Below are 23,119 nucleotides of genomic sequence, written 5' to 3'. Positions count from 1 at the left end.
ACAAGCAAAGCAGATGTAAACAACATCATAGACTTTATGTGGCATTCATTGATCCCTGATAAATCTCTTCTCTCTGTTTTTCTTTTTCTGTTCTTTACCTGTCTCTCAATGTATTACAGAAGAATAACCTTAGTCTGATCTCGAAGGATCCCAAACAAAAGGCTTATTTCACATGTTATATTGTAATGTGCACAGGAGACTAGGCTTCTGCAATTAACACAGGGAAAAATGTAGAGCTGCAACTGGTTATTTGTATTATCGATTAATCTGCAGATTATTTACTTATTAAATAATTAACTGTAGTCTATGAAACGTCAAAAATGCCATCAAATATCTGGTTTTGTATTAGTCCAAAAATAAAATAAATATAGACTTTAGAATCAAATAAAGAGCAAATCCTCTAATATGAGAGGCAGGACAAGAGAACAATTTACCTCTTTTGCATTATTTGTGCTGACATATGGAAATAAAAAATGTGTAGAAAAGGGGTTATTATTCGGCAGATAGCAACTTGATATACTAATAATAAAAAACGAAATTCCAAACGCTCATGGCCTTTCAAACATCAGAACAACTTTAAATCTATTGTAGTCACAAACTAACAATATTAATAACTTCAAAATAAAGTGTTTTATTAATTTCACTCCTCGTGAGCTAACTATAAACCCAGTGTTTTCCTCCACAGAACTCCTGCCTCAGTTGGCCTCAGTCCTTAGTGTTAGCCTATTTCTGAGAGCTCATGTTAGATGCATTCAACAGCTGGTGTCTGTATTTAAAGAGTTCCACTCTGGAGTGTGCTGCACGAGGGCCATTGACACAGTGATCCTCAAGAACACGAGGGGCACTCCGCTGTTTTGCCGAAGCCATACGCACTAAACATAAACACACAAGGTGGTAGATAGAGGCAGATGGGAAGCGCTGGTATAAATAGATGCAGCCATTTTCTTTTAAAGATCTCCTAAACACACAAACAAGCTCTCTGTGCTGCCGCATTGGTGGGCTGCTTCCTGTAGAGAGGCAGCCATATGTTTCAGTAAACCTCCTCTTTGATCAAATATACTGTGCCACTGTATGCAGAGTGTACTGCAGGACTGTGTTATAGAGAGTAGTTTATTTTCCATACAGACAAGTCTGAGGTTACACTCAAGTGAACAAAACTGGGCCCACGTGTGATCCAAAGATCAAGAGGGTGATGTGAAATGTTGTCTTTACAACACAGCTATTTTTGTCTCTTCTTTGAGAGGACAGGAGAGGAAGATAAGGGGCCGTGCTGTCTGTCTGCTCCCACCGTGGGATTATGGACAGCTGTTTAATCTGACCAGCTACAGGGACAGGGCACACACATACACACTATGCTCTGTATTTCACTTTAATACATCAGGAAGTCTGCTAGATCTGCAACCCCGTCCGGTGCCATCTGTGCTCCCATTGTGCTTTGTGCTGAAGGACGAAACACTCACACCGAGAGAAGTAGGAATATAGAGAGATTGGTATATCAGGTAAAACAGACCTGTGGTTAAAGGTCCAGGTATGGAGCGTACGAATGCTCCTGTCTGCAAGCTGCTCTGTTTCACCCCGCAGGTTTTTATCTGGCTCTCTGAGAGGAGCCACTTTGTGATCAATACAGCTGAGAATAGATCTGCTTGGGGTACAGATACTTCCCAAACATTCACTATTGAGTATTAGCCTGAAAATAAAACAATACAATGCAGTAATTTTAACCTTCCTCTTTTCTGCTGTCTGTATCTTACTCTCTGAACAGCTGCATGTCTGCATATTTGACGTAATCAGGGCTAAAAGATTGCTCACCAAAGAAACAGTCTGCACTCTGAGTTCTAAAAATGTTCTCTGTCTTCAACTCTCTCCTTGTGCCATGATGAAACAAGATGAAAAACAATTCCCTGAGAGACACACAAAACCACAGATCATGAACTGTACAACTGCAAACACACACATTTTATGTCATGTTTGTAGAACTTTCTTTTGGGGTTTGTTATAGATTTATGACATTTGCCTTCATTAAACCCATCAAAACAAGCATACATACACAGATAAATAACATCATGTCATGATAAGCCATTAAAGATACAATTTGGTCTCCTTTCACATTGGCATCTGTCCTATTGTTGACTGTATGCCTATCTGTGTGCATGTGTGCCTGTTCTTCCTCTGGAAATACAGCTGCAACTTATTAGCTTTAGCTAACCACTGCACAACAGTCCCCTTAAATCCCCCGTATATTCAACCTCTTGTACTCCACAGAGAATCTCGTCAGTGACCACATAGCCTTAAAACTCTCCCTATGTCTCTCGCTCCTTACATCCCTCCCTCCCACTGTAATTCCCCATGTCTCTAGGAATGCTGTTGTTTTTAATTTCTCCCAGCTGCTCTGGCTGGCTGCCCGGCCGCCTGCCTTCCCACATCTGTTCCCTATCAGGCCGCTGAGGAGTCCACACAAACAGAGCCTGAGCCCCTGGCCCCCAGCCTCCCACCAGGCCTTCGTATCAAAACATGGGGATTGTAGCCCTGGACCTAAGACTTGGGGATACTGCACCTAGAGCATCCTGCACTTTCACACTACTAGCCAAAATGTCATTAAAAAGAAAAAGACTGCTGACATCAGAAACACACATAAGTGCAAACACCATCTTCCTCTAACCTAGAGCAATCTACAAAAACAGATTATTTTACGTCTGATACTTCTATAATCTGATATATGTCTTCCTTACAGTGTGAAGTCTGAACTCTACCACAGGTAACATGTGTGTGTGTGTGTGTGTGTGTGTGTGTGTGTGTGTGTGTGTGTGTGTGTGTGTGTGTGTGTGTGTGTGTGTGTGTGTGTGTGTGTGTGTGTGTGTGTGCGTGTCAGCACACAGCCTGCTCCTGCAGACGGATCCCAGACTCCACTTCATCTTGAGCTGATTTAGAGTTCAGAGGCTTTAAAGCCCTCACTAATGACAGGGTGGGAGACAGGCCAGTTCAGTACATTCACACACACACTCACACACACTCACACACACTCACACACACATACACAAACATAAATAGATACAGAGATGTATGCACACATGCTCGTAAGTTCACCAAATGCATATGCTCATGCTGCGGACACAAACACATATTTTCTCCCTATGTTACTTGAGAATCCCTGTGATAGTACATATGCAGTGCCGGCTGAGCAAACATGTTGAACAAAAAAACAAACTGCTGGTGGGGGGTGGGGGGTGGAGGGTTCTCCTTAATAAGCACTGACAAAGCCCTCATGTCTTTGATCAGGTTACCATGAGCAAACCATTGACAAATCAACAGATTTAGGTCAAAAGTTTCAATATTTTCTTTAACCTGGCAAGAAAAACAAAGATAACTTGATGACAGGCAGGGAGTGGGGATGGATTAAAGGCAATTTATCCAGGGCTAGACGTGCTAAGGGTGGAGAGGAGTTGTACTTCTGTGTCTCTGAGCTGCAGGGATCCTGTCACACAGTGCTTATATCTGTGAAAGCTGTTATTGATGTAATTGTATTGAAGTTCTAGCGACCATCTGTTCTCCTTTGGGAGGGCCTGGCTCCTCTCGTCGGCAGTGAAGTGGTTATGTGCAGCATATCACTGCTGCCGACGTGCTTGCAGAGAAAAAACTTCCTTTTCAGATTTTCCCAACGGTTGCTAATAAAATCCAGATGCTAGACTGGAGCCGTTTCTGCCTGGCTCCCTCACCGCTCCCTCTTCCTTCTATCCTCCCTCTGCCTCTCCATCTTCTAACCTTCTATATCTCTTAGTCCCCCCCCCCTCCTCCTCCTCCTCCTCCTCCCCTGTCCTTATACATTGCTAATCATTTTGCTCTTTTCATACCTTTCCCCTTTTCGCTCGATTCACCCTCCTCAATTCATCCATCCCCGTCTCGCTTTTTTCTCCAGCCGCAAACTCTGAGTAATTCCTAAATAAAGGAAAGTATTTGTGACATTCGGCCGAGGCGGCTGTGCCAAGAACAACTCCAGAGCTAGCCAAACACATCTGGAGTGTGTTAGGACTGTACTGGGCACTGGTACCAACCCTGGCTATCCCACCATACACACATAGAATTTGGTCACAAATACCGGACCATAGGACTCATACACAAACTAGACTGCATACATTTGAACAGTAACTAGCTTGTTGTTTTCCTCTCACATTGCCAACTGTAATTCTGGTTGCTCGCCAGACAACCCAACAGCTGTATGCATGAGTTCTCTGTTGTACTTGTTAGTGTTGTTTACTCTTCCTCAGCAGCAATAATAGAATATGCATTTTTTGTCCATAATTGTGCAAGTACATGACTGCTTCTGTCTTCTGTGTATATTCTTGTGCCAGTTTAATGTGCTTGTATATGTTTGTGTGTGTGATTGTGTGTGTGTGTGGCTCCAGGGTCTCTGTGTGAGTGGAGTTGAACACCTGAACATCAATAACTGTCATGTGCGCCACCTGGGACCCCACAGCCAGCTTGCACCATGGGCACACAGCCATCACCAGCACAGCTGCCACAGTGCATGAGATATGGGGGAGGAAGTTGGAGACAAGAAAGAGACACACACACACACAGCTATGTGAGGAGGTGAATGCACGTTCACATCTGGGAATGGGTCAGAAAAACAGAAAGGCAGACAGGCTTGAGCAGAGAGAGTTAACACGTAGCCTCTGCTCTGCATGATAACTCTCCTTTGTTTCCTCTCATCCACATCTTCCTTCCCTCGTCCTGTCAGCCATGTGCCCAATTTTGCCAGCTGAGAGCTCAGCCTCAGGCGGTCAGATCCCATTTTCTGTCGTCATTCCTCTTTCAGATGAATTTAGTTAGTAGGCTCCTTTAAACAAGACGTCATTTATCTTAATATCCAGTACACTGTCGATACACTGGTATGAAATAGAGTTCTGCAATAGCCTTAAACGTTGCCTTTGAGTTTAGGACATAAACGAACTAAATTGCCTTTGACCTGAAACTTTTTGTTTTGTTTTATTTAATCTGTTTCTAACTATTATCTCAACATGTAATGCAACACGTAGCCTTTTTCCTTCCTCTTACTGAGAATTGAAAAACTACTGCACAGTGGAATGGATGTAAAAAGATGATGTACACACCAAGAGAGAGAAAGAGAGGAAGATTACATTCTTAATGAAGTACATTTGAAAACAACAATGAACACAAAAGGTAATAAGAATAACAAAGAAAACTGGTTTGAAAATGGCCTCTGTCATCCCCTGTCAGAGGATGTTTACAATGAGTGCACTTACATAAATAAGCTCCCAGATCCAAACACCTGCAGCCTCACCCAGCACCAATTAGCTCATCAGGCTTTTAATTACTCTGTTAATTGCATACAGGCAGCATGAAGGGCAGCCTGGGAATAGGGCAAGGGGGGGTCTCCTGAGGACCCAACCTGACAAGCCTGACAAACAAAGAGAAGCTTTTCCACCAACAGCAGCCACAACAGAGCAACTCTGGAGGCTGGGAGGAGAAACAAAACAGGAGACAATCGCTCCAAGTTCCTCATCAGCAGCACTGTAGCACCAAGTGATAACAAGTGCCGTTTTGATCACTTTGGCAAGGAGTCTGAGTCATGAGACGGACTGGGGAAATCAGAGACAGCTGTAGAAAAAGAAGATGAGGGAAGTAAAGGAGCAGTGCCATGTAAAGAAAGTAGTGCATACATCTGTTAGCGGCAACACTACATCTGGATTAGTTCATATTGGTCACAGGGGGGAAGCAGGAGGGGAGGGTGTGTTGGGGTTGGAGGGGCGTTTAAGAGGAGCAAGCGTGGGAATGTCCGATGTTAGGTTTAGGGCATGTGGGCTCATTGTATTTGTGGGAGAGTTAGGCTGGAGTCTCCACAGAGTGACCTGTCTGTCATAGAGCACTGCAATAACACAAACATCCTCTCAACTGTGCGTAATTGGGACACACACACACACACACACACACACACACACACACACACACACACACACACACACACACACACACACACACACACACGCATCTGACAAGAAATAACGTATTATTTTTTAACCCAGTATTTTCTTTTAAGCTCATGTTATGCCTCATCCTTAGCTAATGTCTTTATTGATCTGTTAGTGTATCAGTCTGGCTGCCTGTCTGTCTCCCCCTCACAGCAGATGTCCCTCAGTTTCTTCCAGGAGCAGTGTTTGAGGAGGTGTATCCAGGAAACAGTGGCCGGCGCTCACTTCCTGTGTGACAGGTGTGCGATGGAGGCCTGACAGCTGCTGTCCTGCTCTCTCTTTCCCTCTCTGCCCTCTCTCCTGTTTCTCCCTCTTTCCAGCCAGCTGCAGCAGAGAGCAGCTCTGTTTGTTCTTACGTCACTGCTACTGCCTGCTGATTTATGGAGAACAAAATACTTAGATTTGACCCTGGCAACACACACACACATACACACCAAGGCAAATGCAGCATCTCCGTCCTTCCTCCTCATAAACCACATCTTTAAGTGTGAATGTGTGTGTACAGTATGTGTGTGTGTGTTATAACTGAATGTGAGAATTGTGGTTGCCGATTTCTCTCCGCGGCTCCCGCTCTTATTCTTTGTGCACCGTTAAAAACCTGACACTGAGCTGTCACTTAGAGTTAAGATAGGAAAACAAACAGCAGATTAGTCATTCTCCTGCTTGATGTCATGTATTTCATTTCATTCAGTGTTAAATGTCTGCTCTGACACTATGGAGCTGTCAGCACTGACACAACTGTAGCCTGAACTACTCTGCAGCCTGCCAGCGCTCTCATACCTCTTCATTTGGCCTGCAGCCACAGTAACAATAGCTGATGACATTAGCCAGGCATGGTTAGGGTGTGCTGTATCCTCCTACAGCACCCCATAGGTTTCACACACAAACACACGCACACACAAACCAGTGGGAAACAGAATGGGGCGGAGGAGGGAGGGAACTATGTGACAGGTTCGAGAGAAGCTTTGACAGTTTCTCCATTTAGCCTACAGCCAGCTCATGCTGGAAGCTGCCGAAATAAATACCAGCTACTCCTCTGGGACACCAGCCGACTACGGGACGCCACCAGCATAACAGAGTGAGCGGACGGAATAAGATGTGGTGCCAATAACATGCTGATCATGTTAGTTAATTGGAGATTACAGTGACCAACTGTCAAGTCATGGTCAAAGTGAGTAGCCAGCAAACAGTGCCACTATAAGGGAACGGTTATTTGTGGGACTATAAGAACTTTGAGAAATGATACGAGAATATGGCATTAACATTTTAATGAAATGTTAAGGTTTATTTTTTATTAAAAAAACACAAGTTAGGAGATTAATTAAATTTGATTATTGGACATTCCTTTGATACTCGTTGATCTTTTGCATTTTGTTTTACAATTGTGATATACACTTAGTTTGTCAAATCATTAGACAGGGCAATAAGGATGTCTATTCTAACGTTACTTCTACCCCTTTCCCTCCCCCTGATATGTTAAAGGTTGCACTGTATTTTATAAATGGACACAAGGTTGTGAATGACACAGGGTTTTCACAAAGTGATCCTGTTAAATGTAAGTCTATGTTCTCAAACATAATTGCAACACACCTGTTCATCTGAAAGTCTATATGTGGAGACCTTCCCTTAAATGATATATAACAGAGGTCAGGGCTTTAAAGGGAGGATTTTTCTCAGAGGTAGCACTTGAAAGACGGAGAGGAAAGCATCAAACACAACCCTACAACCTGCTGAGACTCCTAATGACTTCAAATGCCAGGCGATAACTCGCTCCTCAAAGTGACCATCGCTCTTTGACACATCAAGCAAATCTCTGACCCTCCTCTTTCTGCACTATAAAGCTTCAATGTGTATTTCCTAGATACATTTACACAGCCATTACTTCTGTCTGGGGTTGAATGGTCTTTGTGTGTGTGTGTGTGTGTGTGTGTGTGTGTGTGTGTGTGTGTGTGTGTGTGTGTGTGTGTGTGTGTGTGTGTGTGTGTGTGTGTGTGTGTGTGTGTGTGTGTGTGTGTGTGTGTGTGTGTGTGTGTGTGTGTGTGTGTGTGTGTGTGTGTGTGTGTGTGTGTGTGTGTGCAGAGAGAGACATGGAGGTAGAGGAAGGAAGGCTGGAGCCGAGATTAAGGTCTGCACAACTGGTAACACAACGGCACTCAGTAGCTCAGCCTCCCATTTGAAGAGAGACGGAACCATCTGTGTGGCACAGGATCTGTTTCCCGGAGATAACGGCTTTTCTAATTTCACAAATACTGTACACCGAGGGAGAAAAAGAGAGGAAAGCGAATGAGAGAGACATGCCTTCCTTCCCAATCTGTGCCTGCATGCTCCTTCACAACACACACTTTCCCAGACATCCAGAGAAGACTGCTTTGGAGTGGAGGCCTTAATACATCCGTCTGTGTTCCTTTGTGCTTGTTTACTTCCCGCCTGTGATAAAGGCCTCGCGGTGTAGGGAAGAGGGAAAGGGAGGGATTCATTATATCAGGTAACAGTAATAATATGAACCTTTTTCTCTGCTGACCTGTCCATTTGGATGATTAAAACATAGCTCAGCGCTACTGTAGATTAGCCCAGCTGCTTCCTGTGTCTGACTCTGATCTGAACACACTTCCTACCGTGAAGCAGAGGGGGGTGAAAGGTGCCGCTGGGAGAATAGGACAAGGAAAGAAAAAGGTCAAAAGGAGGTCAGTGGGCAAGCGAGGAAGTAAAAGGTGAGTAGGAAGAGCAGGAGGTGAAATAGGCACAAGACAAGGAAGGGAGGAGGAGGAAACAGCTTGCAGCATTTTGTCTATACGTACTTAATTCATCATCAATGTTGGGACATTTGTTTCCTATTCCATTCATGATCAAGCGTTTCTGTGCACTAGAAATATGCCTGCCTTTTGAAATGCATAATTGAGAGTGCAATTTGCCAGTGCTGTATATGCTGAAGTAATTTTTGTAAAAAGAAGTGTCAATTCAACAAATCATTTCAAGGAATTCTCAGCAGTAAATGGTGAGTCTTGAATGTTAAATATTATAAAGTAGTGAGAAGCATGTCACCTGCTCTGCATGCATGAAAATATGAAGAAAATATGCCTGTGGATGCAAAACAGTGTTATGACAAAAGCTGGGAAACAGAGTTCTTGAAGCATAATAGATTTTTCTACAAGCTGTGAAGAAGGGTCAGGATTGATGGTGTCCTTTTGCACATTATATCTTATTCTTGGAAATCAGAGTGGATATGTGTACATGTAGGGAAGCAAACAGGGAAATGGGAGAAAAAGAGTAATTTTTCACACACGCATTTGGGGGTTTTACTTGGCCTCCACCCTCGACTCTGCTCCCACGCTGTGGCGTCAGCAGGCCAGCCATGCAGCGAGTGTGTTTCTCATTCCATCAGATGTTGGGAAGCTGTTCGCTTATCCGCTCTAGTCTCTGACATTCTCCATCTCCCCAGAGAGGCTGGGCAGCCTTGTCACAGTAATGTCAAACACATGTGGAACAGACCAGGACAGAGCAGACCAATTCACACACACACACACACACACCCACACCACACACACACACACACACACACACACACACACACACACACACACACACACACACACACACACACACACACACACACACACACACACACACACACTCAGGACAGAGGAGCATGAGGAGGCCAGAACCACAGTGGTCTTTCCCACTGTGTATTAGAATAAACAACAGTGAAACCATAGAGATTCAGCGCCGAGATATTTCATCACTCCTTGCTCCCATTATTACAAAAACACACACATTTACTTCTATTTACTACGTCTCTTTATCTGTGCACTAAGTACACTTGCATTCTACTGTGAGCATCAGTGCTGAAAATATAACAAAGTAAAGTAACTCTGTATAACATGTGACTGTCTCCTCAATCCCTATAACATTTCTTTGCTTTGATCATGAACACAAAAGCTCAATATAACCAGCAATTATGTCTCCCTCACTTCCTTCTTACTGTGGCGTATTGTTCACTGAAACACAAGCTAAAGAAAGAGTCTACTCTTCTATGTTATTTTGAAATGATCTTTTTCTATTAGGGGCTAGTATTCTCATGCTGGAAGAAAAGCTACTGCAATGACTTAATCTGAGACAAAATACACCCCTTGAGCGTTTCTTGGCTGAATGGCTGTGTTACAAATTAAAAGACAATTTGAAGTGTATAAACACAAACAACTCTTCAAATGTATTCCTGAAACATAGTAACATAATGGAGGAAGGCACAACTATAAACTGTTTGGGGGGAGAGGCTCAACCCTTAATATGATCCATACACACAAACAAATATAAATAGACTCCTTACACACGGCGTAACTTTGCATCACTGCCAGAACTTATAAACAACCTGCTGTAAAAATAATACGCTGTAAGAGATAGTAGACGAAGAAAAACAACTTTTTCTGTCTCACATTATAGTGTATTTGTGAGACAGTTTGAATAACAAACTTTTCTATGATTTATTTTCTCTTCTATGTATATTTGAATATCTTAAACTTCAACTCATACATGTACAACAAGAGGGGTTACAAGAAGACACGGCTCATTTTCAAAAGGCACAACACTGGCACAACACTGTATGTGGTTGTTGACTTTCAGGGAAAATACACAGACACTTAAACACATACACACGCAGGCCAGATGTCTTTGGCTTGTGTCAACCGCTTGGCTTGTCTTGTTTGTGATGGCCCAGGTGTGTGTGTGTGTGTGTGTGTGTGTGTGTGTGGTGCTGACCACCTGACCGCCTTGCTGTGTGTTCACAGCTCCCGCCCACCTGAGGCCATCTGCTCCACTCATTAATTAGGAGACAGCCAGTTTCACCTGCACTGCCCGCTTTTAGATCACGATAATTACCACATACACACCATGCACACTGAACAAGCCCACACAATAATACAGTAAACACATAAGATCCTGCAGTGTCAAGACCCTGAAAGAGCTGTGTCACCTGCTCCATGAGACAATGAGATGATGATGACTTTCAGCATCTCCAGAAAAACATTGTCACACGCAAGGGTATATAAAACAATTTGCCTTTGATACCTTGATGGTGAAACATTAGTCATGGTGTGCCTGAAACAGCAGCAATGATTCAGAATAATAAAACAAGAATGCAAGAACCCATTGAGCAAATGTGTTTCTTGTATTTGTCAGTAAATAGCAGATACTAGGCTGACTCTCTGCCGGCCTGTGGCTTTGCCTGCTGCTGTTTCTCCAGAATAGGTTCTTTCTTTTCAAGTCCTTTGGTATGTTTCCTTCTGCATTTAAAACAGAAGACATCCCGTCCATGCACCTGTGGTTGATGGGAACTGAATAAATAAACTCTTCAGGCTGGGGTCATAATGAATGGCCTGCCTTTTAAGAGGGCTATTTAATGATGAAGTGGGGACATCTGCATTAGCAGGCGACTGGCCGGGCCCAGCTGACTGATGGGGCGGCCAGCGTTGGAAGGAGCGAGGCTGAGGCGCTCACTTGGTGGTGATGGAGGTATAATGTGCGGTGAGGCAGGGTGTCTGCACTGCGGTTTCACCCCTGCAACCTCATATCCATTGTTCGAGACTATTATCAACTGTTCAATTATTCAGAAGATATTTACCAGGGCCAATTATACAGGGCTGTGTCCTGCAGAGAAAATGGCTTGAGTGTTTTACTGTTGCACTCACAAGCGGAAGAGTGCGCTGCCGAGGCTGTTCAACTGGGGGTAGAAACCTTGGGATGGACTTGTTTCTTCTCTGGGAGTGTCCGCACCGTTACAAAGGGTTGCTATACATTATGTACCATGATTTAAGCTTTGTAAATCCCTTTGCAGTTGTGTTTAGGTTCTTTGGTTGCCAAAGTATTTTCTGTTAAACACTTCCTGTACCTCCTTCTTTAGTGTTTCCACATGCTGGTATACAAACACCCTGCAATCACCAGAAATTGTTGGACTTCACTTTATAGTAAGATTTTTTTCGGGGGTACCATGGAGTTCAGTTCAGGCTAAATGTCTGAATGCATCCCATCACACCCATCACCTCCATCCACTCCAGGTGAACACAACACAAGGTTTAGAGAGCAAATATTTTGTGTCATAACTTTGTCCCAACATCTCTTTGATGTGCAGCACAAACTGATGGAGCAAACAACTTGTGAACTATGCATTCACCTCTCAGCACATTGTGTCCACTGCTAAAGTGAAAAAAAACAGTAAATGCATATACTGTTATTAATACAAATTATATAATTAATATTAGACTCACTTTTTATAGTCTATAGGCCTACTCTATTTTCGATGTCCCTATTTCTACGTCGGTTATAAGCAACATTACTCATAGAAGACTCAATCTTTTTCTTTATAGCAAATACAGAGAGAACTTCATATTATGTAAAAGGATGAAATTAAAGTGGATTGAATACAAACAATAAATAAATATAAGCTTAATAAAAAAGGTATTTTAAAGAACATAGAGCAGGTAAATGATCAGTGGCCTGGTTTGTGTTCACATTAACACGTCTCTAACAGAACTGAAAACACAGTGTTGACAAGAATGTGAGACTTTACATTTGAGATATTTACGTAGGCCTATTTTTTTTAACCATTTTAATATGAAACATTTCTTCCATTATAACATTATGTTCTGATCATTTGGGCCTTACGAAATAAATTATTGCAAGTCTTCAGTGAATTTAAACCCAATTCACACCAACAACAAGATACATGTGTTTCCATGATTTGCTTGAATACAGTAGAGTTAGCAGGTTGTACTTACTTTGTGAAGGTCGGGGTCAAGCTGAGGTAACCGTAGTGGTGATAATCCACACCAAGAAGTTTCTAAAACTGTTTTTTTATCGTCTCACTCCTCATTATTTGGGAAAAAGATAAAGCCTTTGCTAGATAGTGCGGGAAACCATTCAGGTTTTATTCCTTTTTGTCGTTGCTTTGTTTCTTAAATAGTGAGAGGAAGCAGAAGCCAGTCTAACAAAAAAAATGGTGTTTGACTTTCCTTTGGGGGTTCAAAAGAGATATAATAAATAATGAGGTATTTCTCTTTGCAGATAACGAAAAAGGAAGGAATAAAAATCAAAGAAAGGGTTTTTGGATCCTCAATGATGTCTTTGGTTTTGCAGTTTGTGTTTTATTTTATTTTGTTTTTTAAAGCAAGACGGTGTTGACGGTGATGAGAAAATCACAACTTGTCCAAGTCATGTAAATCCGCTCTTTTGCTCATTTTAACCATCCCAGATAAAAGCAACAAAATATAAAATACTGCTTGAACTGCAAAACAATTATTTCTGGTCTTTTTTTAGGCAGACACAATTATTAACCGTTCGCTACTTTGTCCACAAATCCTAAAGTCTTCCATGTGAAAACGCAAATGATAAAGATGCGGATCCTCTTGTCTGCAGGGTGCGTCTATCATGCCTCCTGTGACAACTTTAAACCCCCTCTTCTTTAGTTCACAGTCCAGCCGCAGTCCGTGGTGTCAGGAACAACTTCTTATACATCCGGGGAGATCATTTCTGCTCCTTTTCTGTTGCAAAAACACCGTTTCGACAGGCTGCTCTACTACCACGTTTTCTGTGTACGGTCCTTCCCCGCCGCCGACACGCCGATCCTCCGCCGACCTGTCTTCAGATGGTGCTGTAAAGAGATCCACTTCTCCCGCAGGAAATCACGGTCAGCTCGGGATATTAACACGTTTTCTTTCGCAGCAGTCAATTCACGATTTGAGGTTTTAACACTTGTTTTGTCTTTACTGATGAGCGGAGCTGAAGAGCTGACTGTGCGCATTCACCGCGGCTCTCTCCTCCTCCTCCTCTCTCTGTCCTCGCTGTAGCCTTCTGTCTGCGTTTAAACACCATCTGGAGCTGCTAACCTCTCTCTCTCTCTCTCTCTCTCCCTCTCCCTCTCTATGGGTCTCTCTCTCTCTCCCCAACTCTCTCTCTCTCTCGGGTACCATCAGAGGCGCAAGCTGGCAGCTATGTACAGGAATCCTTTCTAAATTGAAGAATATCCAAATTGTAGTCCATATTGGGTACAAAATGATGCAATTTGAGGTTAAACACGTTGCACTCTATTACAAATCTGCATGGAAGCCAATGGAACTCAACCAATAGTAATGTGTTACACATAACTACTTTTGCAATCAAATGCATCTTTAAATATGCACTGGCAGTTGTGTTAATGTATGGCTTGCACAGTGCAGGCAAATCATTATTCCACATAACAAAGCAGGCAAATCTTAAAGCATGAGCAGTGAGGTGCTGTTCCTCTGTCTGCCCGTGGGGGCCGCTGTTTCCTCATGTCAGGGACACGAGCACAACAAGAGAGCAGAATTTAGTCCACAAGACTGCAGGCTTTATTTACTTTATTCCACACTTGGATAAACAATACAAGAGCTCATATCTGTGGGCTGAATGAATGCAGAGGAATATGTGAAAACACTTCAGTAAATTGCATAGCTTGTAAACTGTATTGTTTTCTTTGTGTTGTCATAAATAGTCAGGTGGGTGGATGTGAGGATGGATAGACTAAACATTATTACCGTCATTAATGTTCCCTTTTTATTGCTCTACATAATTCTGTGTTGCTTGTTTCAATCAGTAGCTTATAATAAACGTATGGTGTATTGCACATTAATATTCACATTTTATTTGTGCTGCATAATTATTTGCTATTTAATAGTCTGTTTTAAGCTTTTATTTCTTCTCAGATGATCAGTAACTGTCCAGGCTATACAGAGCTTGCTTCGAGCAATTGGCACTGCTCTGTTTGAATGAGGTTTTAAAGGGTGAATGACATTAAGGATGTAAAAGTCCTTTGAGGGGTCGTAAAGACCTGATAAAGCGCTTTATAAGTACAGTCCATTTATCATTTAACATAAGACTGCAATAAGTAATTGTCAAATTAATTTTTCGTTTATATTTTTGATTATTCAAATAATCATTTAGTTTACAAAATTTTGGAAAATACTGAAAACGCCCCTCATTTCGAGAAGTGGGGTCTCTTAAAATTGCTTAGTTTATCTGACCTAACTTAAGGCAGAGAAAAGCAGTAACTCCTGAATCCGTACTGCTTAGACATGTTTTTCCTCAGTAACGGCCCAATTAATTTATTGATTATTTAAAATGTTAAAGATAACCCCTATCCATTTTTCGAGTAATCATTTCAGCTCTAATACAGTTATAAATAAACAGATACTTTACTGCATTAACATATTGATAATTAAGGCGTATAACCAAAACTGTATAAGCAAACAGAAATAACTTTACAGAGAGAAACATAAAAAGGCAGGTATACTGGTTCCTATAGTGAGAATCCTCCACCTGTCCACACTGAGCTGTTACTCTCTTTGCCGACCCACCTGTCCTCATTCTCCCTCTGCCTGAAACACACACACACACACACACACACACACACACACACACACACACACACACACACACACACACACACACACACACACACACAAACACTACCATTACACAAAACAGATGCACAGGCTATTACAAGCTGGGTCTGTCGGAGGCAGAGTTTGTAGAGTAACACGGTGGAAGTGCAGTTGTCAAGGAGATGGATGGAGTGTTTATGAAACTCACTCTCTATTTTTCTCTCTATTTTAAAGTTATAGCCCTAGGTGGCTCGGTACACATAAGGCATTGTGTGTGTGTGTGTGTGTGTGTGTGTGTGTATGTGTGTGTGTGTGTGTGTGTGTGTGTGTGTGTGTGTGTGTGTGTGTGTGTGTGTGTGTGTGTGTGTGTGTGTGTGTGTGTGTGTGTGTGTGTGTGTGTGTGTGTGTGTGTGTGCCTTGACTGACAGAAAGGTTGGCAATGGGGGTAGCATCCAAAGAAAGGATTCCTGTCAAGGTGACAGCTCCAAGATTGACAGGATGCTATTCTCCTCGGGAACAGCGTCAGTCAACCTGTCAGCCTCCCTGTACGACAGCCTCTCACTCCTCTTAATTTGGCCTTTTGTTGAACGGTCACTGGGTTAGCTCTGACACTCCATGTGGCCGGCCTGATAAACTGCGCAATGAATCACACAACACAAGGTGGGAACTCGCTTCGATGAACTCCCTGTGCCATAACACTGCCACTGGAAGATCCTTTGATGGCATTAATTACAAAAAAAGAGCGTTGTCTTGCCTTTCTTTCACTCCTCTCTATCTCACTGTCACCTCACAAACACCCCCACTGTGCTGCGGACTCTGTTAGGTTGACAGCATCTCCTGGATGGTTGGGCACTCACTGAGATATAAGAGCCAGGGTTGGTCATTGTGCTGGTATGGAAATGACTATTTCTGTGTATGCATGCATGTGTGTGTCAGAGTAAAAGCCAGGGAGAAGTTTGCAGCATTTCCTCCACTCACACATTGTAAATCCTTTCCTATAGTGCCAGTCACAGGCTAGTGTGTTGACAGGAGATAAGGCCCTGAACCGACTGAAAGGAACGCTAGACCCATTGTATCCCTGCTCTCTTCTCTCTTCTCCCATCCTCTACTTTGTCATGCCCATTCAACAGACCACACTCTTATGGAGCTGCCACTAAAGGCACCATTGTAGGTTTCATCCTGAAGGAGTAAGGAGCACAGCTCACTTCATCAGAAAACTGTTATGCTGATTGAAATGCTGATAAAACTAGAGTTTGTGTTGTCCCTCTGTGTCACATGCATCCTTCATGAACATGGGTTTTGTATTTTAAACCATGCTTTTTCTGATGACGTGCTTATGAGAAGGTTTTTCTCTTACTTTCTATGTCAACATGTGTGAATGTTCTCAAGCTGTTCCATAATGTTATGAATGAGAATAAAACAGAGAGAGATGTTCTGTGATTCAGCGTGTAGTGGTGTAACGGATCATTGACCCACCCACTCAAGCACGTACGCTGGAACGCTGCTTTTACAAATTGCATCCATACACCCTCTGACATTTTGTTTTCAATTGAGCAGCAAAGTGTCTGTTGTTTGAATCATCCGGACATGATGTGAATTCGAAATTCAATCCATGCTCTTTGGAAAGAATAATGTCCTTTGAAATACTTGACTTCCAGAGTTGTTTTTCTGCCACAGAACCACTCTAATAGGAGCACTACACAATACATTACTATGGCTATTCCAGACAATATTTATATTCCATGTTTTACAATTGTTATCCATTTGTTATGCAAATGCTGTACTATTGCAAAATCGTTGCAATGCCTAAATCCTTTCCCACCTATCTTAAATATTTCCTATGCATGAAGGCCTTTCATTTCTAAGCCAAGCATAACAGTGGAATATACAAAATGAGATTAAATTGCAGTATGATTTTCCTAAATTGCCTATTTATACACACTCAAAGTCCTTTTGCCAAAAACTAATCTAGAAATATGAAACAAAAAGAGACTCTTACTTCTGCCTACATACAGGTACACTTAGTGCATGCTTCTATGTGTTATTTTTGTCCAGAGCTGACCAACAGAAATGCAAACTGTCAAAGGAGGAAGTGACACCTGATTATATCAAGTGTTGACTCAAGAACAGGATGTGCAGCCTAAAAGGGAAACAGACAGTAAAAAAAGTATGTAGTATGCAGGTGAATACGCCCTCATACACTCACATGAGAAAGTCACTGCTTTATATAACTATGTTTCCCAAGAGACCATATGTGTGTGCGCTTGCATGAGTGTGTGTGTGTTTGTGTGTGTGCAGACAGTTGGTGGTGCTGGCACTGGAGATAGTGAGTGGAGGGGGATGAGGCACTGTATCAAGTTGTGAACATCTGTTCCTCATAGAAACCACAAAGCTGGTGCTGAGGAAACAGAAAGGATAACTTCCCTCTCTCTCTCTCTCTCTCTCTCTCTCTCTCTTTCACACATACACACACACCTCTTATCACCACCTTGCCTCTCTCCTCCCACATATACTTCTCAATGTTTTCATTCCTAATTTATTCCGTTTTCTTGCTACATCATCAATATTCATCTTTCAATAATCATACCCATTTTAATAATCACTGCCCCATGTATTTGCTGATATCTGTGCCAGAGAAACACTGATGCAATTGTTAAGCAATGGATCAGTAAGTCACGTACATGTTCACGTGTACAGTAAGTCCATTACATTTTATTATAAAATGTTTTGCACTTTCATTTTGGTCATGATAACATTGTTCTTCAGATTAACTGATGAGACATGGTGACATGGCAAAACTACCATTAAAACTCTTGTTGTTGTTCGGAAGGAGAAAACAAGCTGAAATATTATTCAAAACCATGAAATATATATAGTGTGTTTGTTACTGAAGGTATTTCCAACTCAAATGAAAACAATATATCAGATGACACATTTGGCAAGATTGAACCAAGATTATGATTATTTCATCAAATAATGTTGATCTTAAAGCCCATCTAATATGAATTGTATCACAGAGTGACATCAGGAAACAGAAAGTGACAACGTTTTGTACTTAAACGTCATCTCCTCTGAAACAAGAATAGCCTTTTCAAAGCTATTGAGGATTAGGATTGGCAAGAAATTATGAAGTCTATGATACAGCAGTCATGAGCCAGGGCTTTGTTAGGGATTCACTGCACCTTTTCCCTCAAAGTCCCTTGATTTAGTCCTTTCTCATTTTCTTCCTTTCTCCATCTCTATCATTTCCTTCCTCCCTCTATCCGGGCTTGCTGTGAGGGTGTGCTATAGTGCTGGGTGGCAGTTCCTTATTGTAGAGTGTCTATATGAGTGTGTGTTTGTGTGATTGTGTGTGTGTGTGTGTGTGTGTGTGTGTGTGTGTGTGTGTGTGTGTGTGTGTGTGTGTGTGTGTGTGTGTGTGTGTGTGTGTCTGTATGCTGTGTGTGGCTGATAAGACCCAGGGAGAAGAGCCAGCGTGCCGACATATTCTTGCCACCACGGTTATCGCCCGTCGCAGCTGTGCCTGAGCTCTGCGACATCTGCTCCCTCACAGGAAGCCTATGCTGCAGCTCACAACACCTCACACACACATTCACACGCACCAACACACACATTACTACTGCTGCTTTTTTCATACAGTGTGAACATATCAGTGGACACAAACACACATACACACTTTTACATCAGTTAAACTACTTGAGACAGAGAGCTATGTTTATGTTTTGCATTAGTGTGTGTGTGTGTGTGTGCCTGTGAGTGTGTGCGTGAGCGTGTGTGTGTAAGAGATAGAGAGAGATAGAAAGAGAGAGAGAGAGAGAGAGAGAGAGAGAGAGAGAGAGAGTTGAATGAGTTGAATCCCCGACACCAGAGTTCCACTGTTTTTTTTATCAGAGCATTACAGGGGGGATGCTTATGACTAAGCCTAATTATAGAAGCCTTATCTCTGCAACGTTCACAAAGCTCATTACTGCCAAGAGATGTCAGGCGCTGCAGGTAATTCACTACGTTGGGTATTAGTTCTTGCTCTGGCTTACAGTTTCTACATATTTAGAGTCTATAAAATAGGGCCTTTAATGTCTGATTCTTAATGCATTTCTCTCTCTTCCAACCCCGCGCTGAATCAAGTGAAGGTTTTCATTTTCACCTAAAGGCACTACTTCAGTGTTTTCACTGCTTTAAGAATCAATTACATCCTTTTTTCCTGGATGTATTTCAAGCATCCCTCATCTGTCTGTACACTACTCTCTTAAAGTGTTTGCTCTGTCATTCACTGTGATGCACCCTGTGACCTGCATGTGTCTTATGAAGCCATTGAAGCTGAACAGTGAAACTCAAGATTATAGTCTAGTTCCCTGCAGCTGTATGGGGATGCCCAGAGGAAGACCCCCAAACACTCCAAAAACCTATTTCCTTTTCCTTTCTTGTGCCAAAGGGGAACATGTGCTCCACTAGGCTTGTTAACAATAATGGCACATTTATTTGTGCTTGACTGTTCATATAAAAAAACATAATTTATGAAATTTAAAGGATTATTTAAAGAAAAATATAGTCACGATTATCTGTGAAGTCAGCTTATTTTCTACGGATGCCAAGAAATATAGTAAAATGCGCTGAGGAACAAACCGTAGATCATTTTACACTTAATTGCTTTGGACTGAAAAAAACTAATTTAGATGGTAATGTTTGATGTCATTGTAACCTTGAAACCTCAGTTTCAATCATCAAATACCAGGTCTACTCACAAAATGAAGAAACCTCACATTGCCCTTACAGCATGCAGCGCTAAGTCAACACAAACTGATTATCCGTCCATCACTCCAACTTAATGAGCAGACCTGACAGCTGCAGGACCCTCCATCACTCATCACGGTAACACACTGCCAAAAGATTTCATAAAACAGATCCTGTAAGATGACAGGTCCTACCTTCACTACATCTGTAGTAGCTGCTGGTTGCCAGGTTTAGATCAAGGCTTGCCGGCTGCAGTCTGTGGGCAGTGTGTTTATCCCTCTGCTCTCTGTGGTTGATCAGTGTCACCGTGGGGATGCGTGGAGGAAACGCTGGAGCAGAGGAGCTCCCGGATCTCAGGTCCTTCTTCTGGTGCTCAAAATGGACTTCGATAGACATGTTAGGACCTTCAAATCCCACTTTCTTTGTGAGGTAAAGGGATTCGAGGTGATGTGACGTGTTTGTGTAAAGAAGTGAAGTAAAGACAATGAAAACTAAAAATCACTAGAGCTCAAAAAGGCAGCTTTCCTGTTGGACCTTCTCTTCCTTATGTCCTTGAGGCTTAGCATGTTTTTCTTCTTAATATTCATCCAGTTTGCCTTTGAGGTCCCTGTAGATCATTGTACTGTTTGACCCAATGAATGGCTATGCAAGGACAAGGACGTAGCTGTTGTTATAGCTCCCAATAGAGAACAACAAGAAACAGCAGAGGTTGTTTCCTCTTCTTCCTTTCACCTTTTCGTTTAAGAGTGTAATGCTGGATGAATTATTCCTGGATTCCTCTGGTATTTTTTCTTTGCTTCATGTCTGCATGGAACTTTGCGTTAGAAAGATTTCATATCACAGTCGTTAATACCCATGAGTAACAGTCTTTGTCTTCAGCTCCAAGTCTCTTTTCCCCTTTTAGATGTCCTTGGTACATTTACCTTTCGTTCTTCTTTTCGGTTCATCTGGTTATTTTAGTCTCTCATCGCTCCCTTCCCGCAGAGTGTGTGTGAGCGTGTGTGTGTCAGCCGCAGGTCAGTTTGTCTCGTGGCTCTGGCTGAGGGGCTGTGCTCTCATCTGAACCCTCCTTCTGCCCTGCCTGCCACTGAAGCTCAAAAGAGAAGTGTGTGTTAGTATGTTACAGTTTGCGTATGTTGCAGCGCTGCAGTCCCTCGGGGGGCCGGGCAGCAGTGTGGCTGCGGTGATAGCAGCAGACAGAAGGACAAGGGCCTCCATCTGGGCTTCCTCTGTCAGGAACCAGCTGTGTCTGCGGCCAGCACTCACGCAGGATCCTTTGCTTTTGTGTACCTTTGCTTGGGACCATAATACAACTTTCTCCCCATCTAGTTGCTCTAGCTTTTTCTACTTTGTTGTGTTGCATTTTTTGAAGGAATGATGCAAAGTAATTGCATGTCAAGGTTAACAAAAGCTGAACTTCAATGACAAGTAAGTAACTGGTAAAACTGGTGTTGAATGTTTCACCTTTGAGACTTCAGACTTGCACTATAGTTAAGGGTACACTCAAATATTTGAAATATCATTTCATCATTGTGATGGCCACAGCCACACAGGGTAAAACAATTACACTGCACCCTCACCTCCAGTAGTTTTTGCTTCATTTCAGTTGCAATATAACAAGAATTGACACCCCACATTTTGATTTAAAAGTCCTTATTTGCCTGTAAACAGACATTATTTAGTTTATTCTCACACATGCTAACACAGCTAACACAAGTTTTTTTTGTATTAATGACTTTCTTTGCCTTTGAGTTACTTTGGTTGTTGTGGGAGGTTACTTCCTGGTTCAGCAAAAGGCGTGGCTGAGGACTGAGGGCGGATAAATACTGCAAGAAGCCAATTGGGACCAACCACATGCTTCCATGTCAAAAGGGGGGTTTTTGGTTTTGTCAGTGTCCTCTTCTATTCTGTTCAATCTGAATTTCCCATTGGTTTTCTATTTGGTTCGGCCAAGCCACTATATTTGTTCCTTGTTTTGTAATTTTTTGCAGGCCAGTTTATTGCATTAACACCTGTAAAGTGGCTGTTAAATTCATTAGAGGTATTTTCTGTTGACATCTTTTCTAGACCTCTTATTAGAGATTATTGGTTTATAATGTTTGTTTTGGATTGTTGGGTAAATTAAAAAAACAGTTAGTTTAAACTTAGCATATGAATGAACACATTTAGGCTGTTAGCTTATTTGATGATTGACTTCCTTCATCAGCTGTATTTGTTCTCATTCATCGACAGATTGTTGATATGATGTACAGTATGATCAGAGCACTAAGACTCAACCTTTAAAATTCAAACTAGAAGTTTGATACAACTACCTAAAAAAGCCCATAAGGTGACAACACCATTTTGGTGACAGTAGGCAATAATGAACAAAAAGCACACCTACTGTGGGAAACAATGCTGAAACACGCCTATCTCACATTTAGAATCAAACATGCCAAAATAAACTTCACAAAGCTTGAACAGCTGAAAGGGGCACTCATGTGAAACTCTACCAACATTGTAGCTATCACCTCCTTGACCTCTGACCCCCCAGGACTCATTAACCCTTAACCCAGAGGGCATACCACAGTGTGTGTGTGTGTGTGGGGGGGTGTGTATGTGTGTGTGTATGTGTATGCCAGCGCACACACATATATTTATTTTGGAGTAGGTAGTGTGCTGATGAGAGAAGTGAGAGGGGATGTGATCACACAGATGTGCTAAGTGTCTTGCTGAAACCAACACCCATACGGTCATCATCAGAGAGGAAGTGAGAGAAACTCATGTTGCTATCTTTGGGTGTGGGAGACGAAGAGCAAGACAACTGTTTTATAAACTCAGAGTGAATGCATGAAATGTGAGATGAGATATTGAAAGATATGAGCAGCATGAGAACATATATAGTAGGTGGTAGGGCAGGTGGAGAGTTGATTCATTAGAGGTTTGGGAAAAGACAACAACATACAAGTGCACAAAAAAAGGGCTAAAAAAATGGCACTCTGGAAATGGAAAGTTTTAACCTATCTTGATTGG

At 42.2% G+C, this 23,119-nt stretch overlaps 1 protein-coding gene across 1 annotated transcript in view; it reads right to left on the bottom strand.

Moving 5' to 3' along the window:
• The window catches only part of LOC104951581 (CBFA2/RUNX1 partner transcriptional co-repressor 3), a 31,652-nt gene extending 10,454 nt beyond the window's left edge, over positions 1-21,198 (bottom strand). The window contains exon 1 of the mRNA XM_010778271.1: positions 20,302-21,198. Coding sequence (XP_010776573.1) covers positions 20,302-20,503 — 202 coding nt within the window. The 5' untranslated portion in view covers positions 20,504-21,198. The remainder of the gene's footprint in view (positions 1-20,301) is intronic.
• Positions 21,199-23,119: the final 1,921 nt, after the last annotated feature.

The sequence above is a fragment of the Notothenia coriiceps genome, unplaced genomic scaffold (assembly GCF_000735185.1).
Source record: "Notothenia coriiceps isolate Sejong01 unplaced genomic scaffold, NC01 NC01_scaffold00000339, whole genome shotgun sequence".
NCBI lineage: Eukaryota > Metazoa > Chordata > Actinopteri > Perciformes > Nototheniidae > Notothenia > Notothenia coriiceps.
This window is presented reverse-complemented; position numbering and strand designations above follow the sequence as displayed.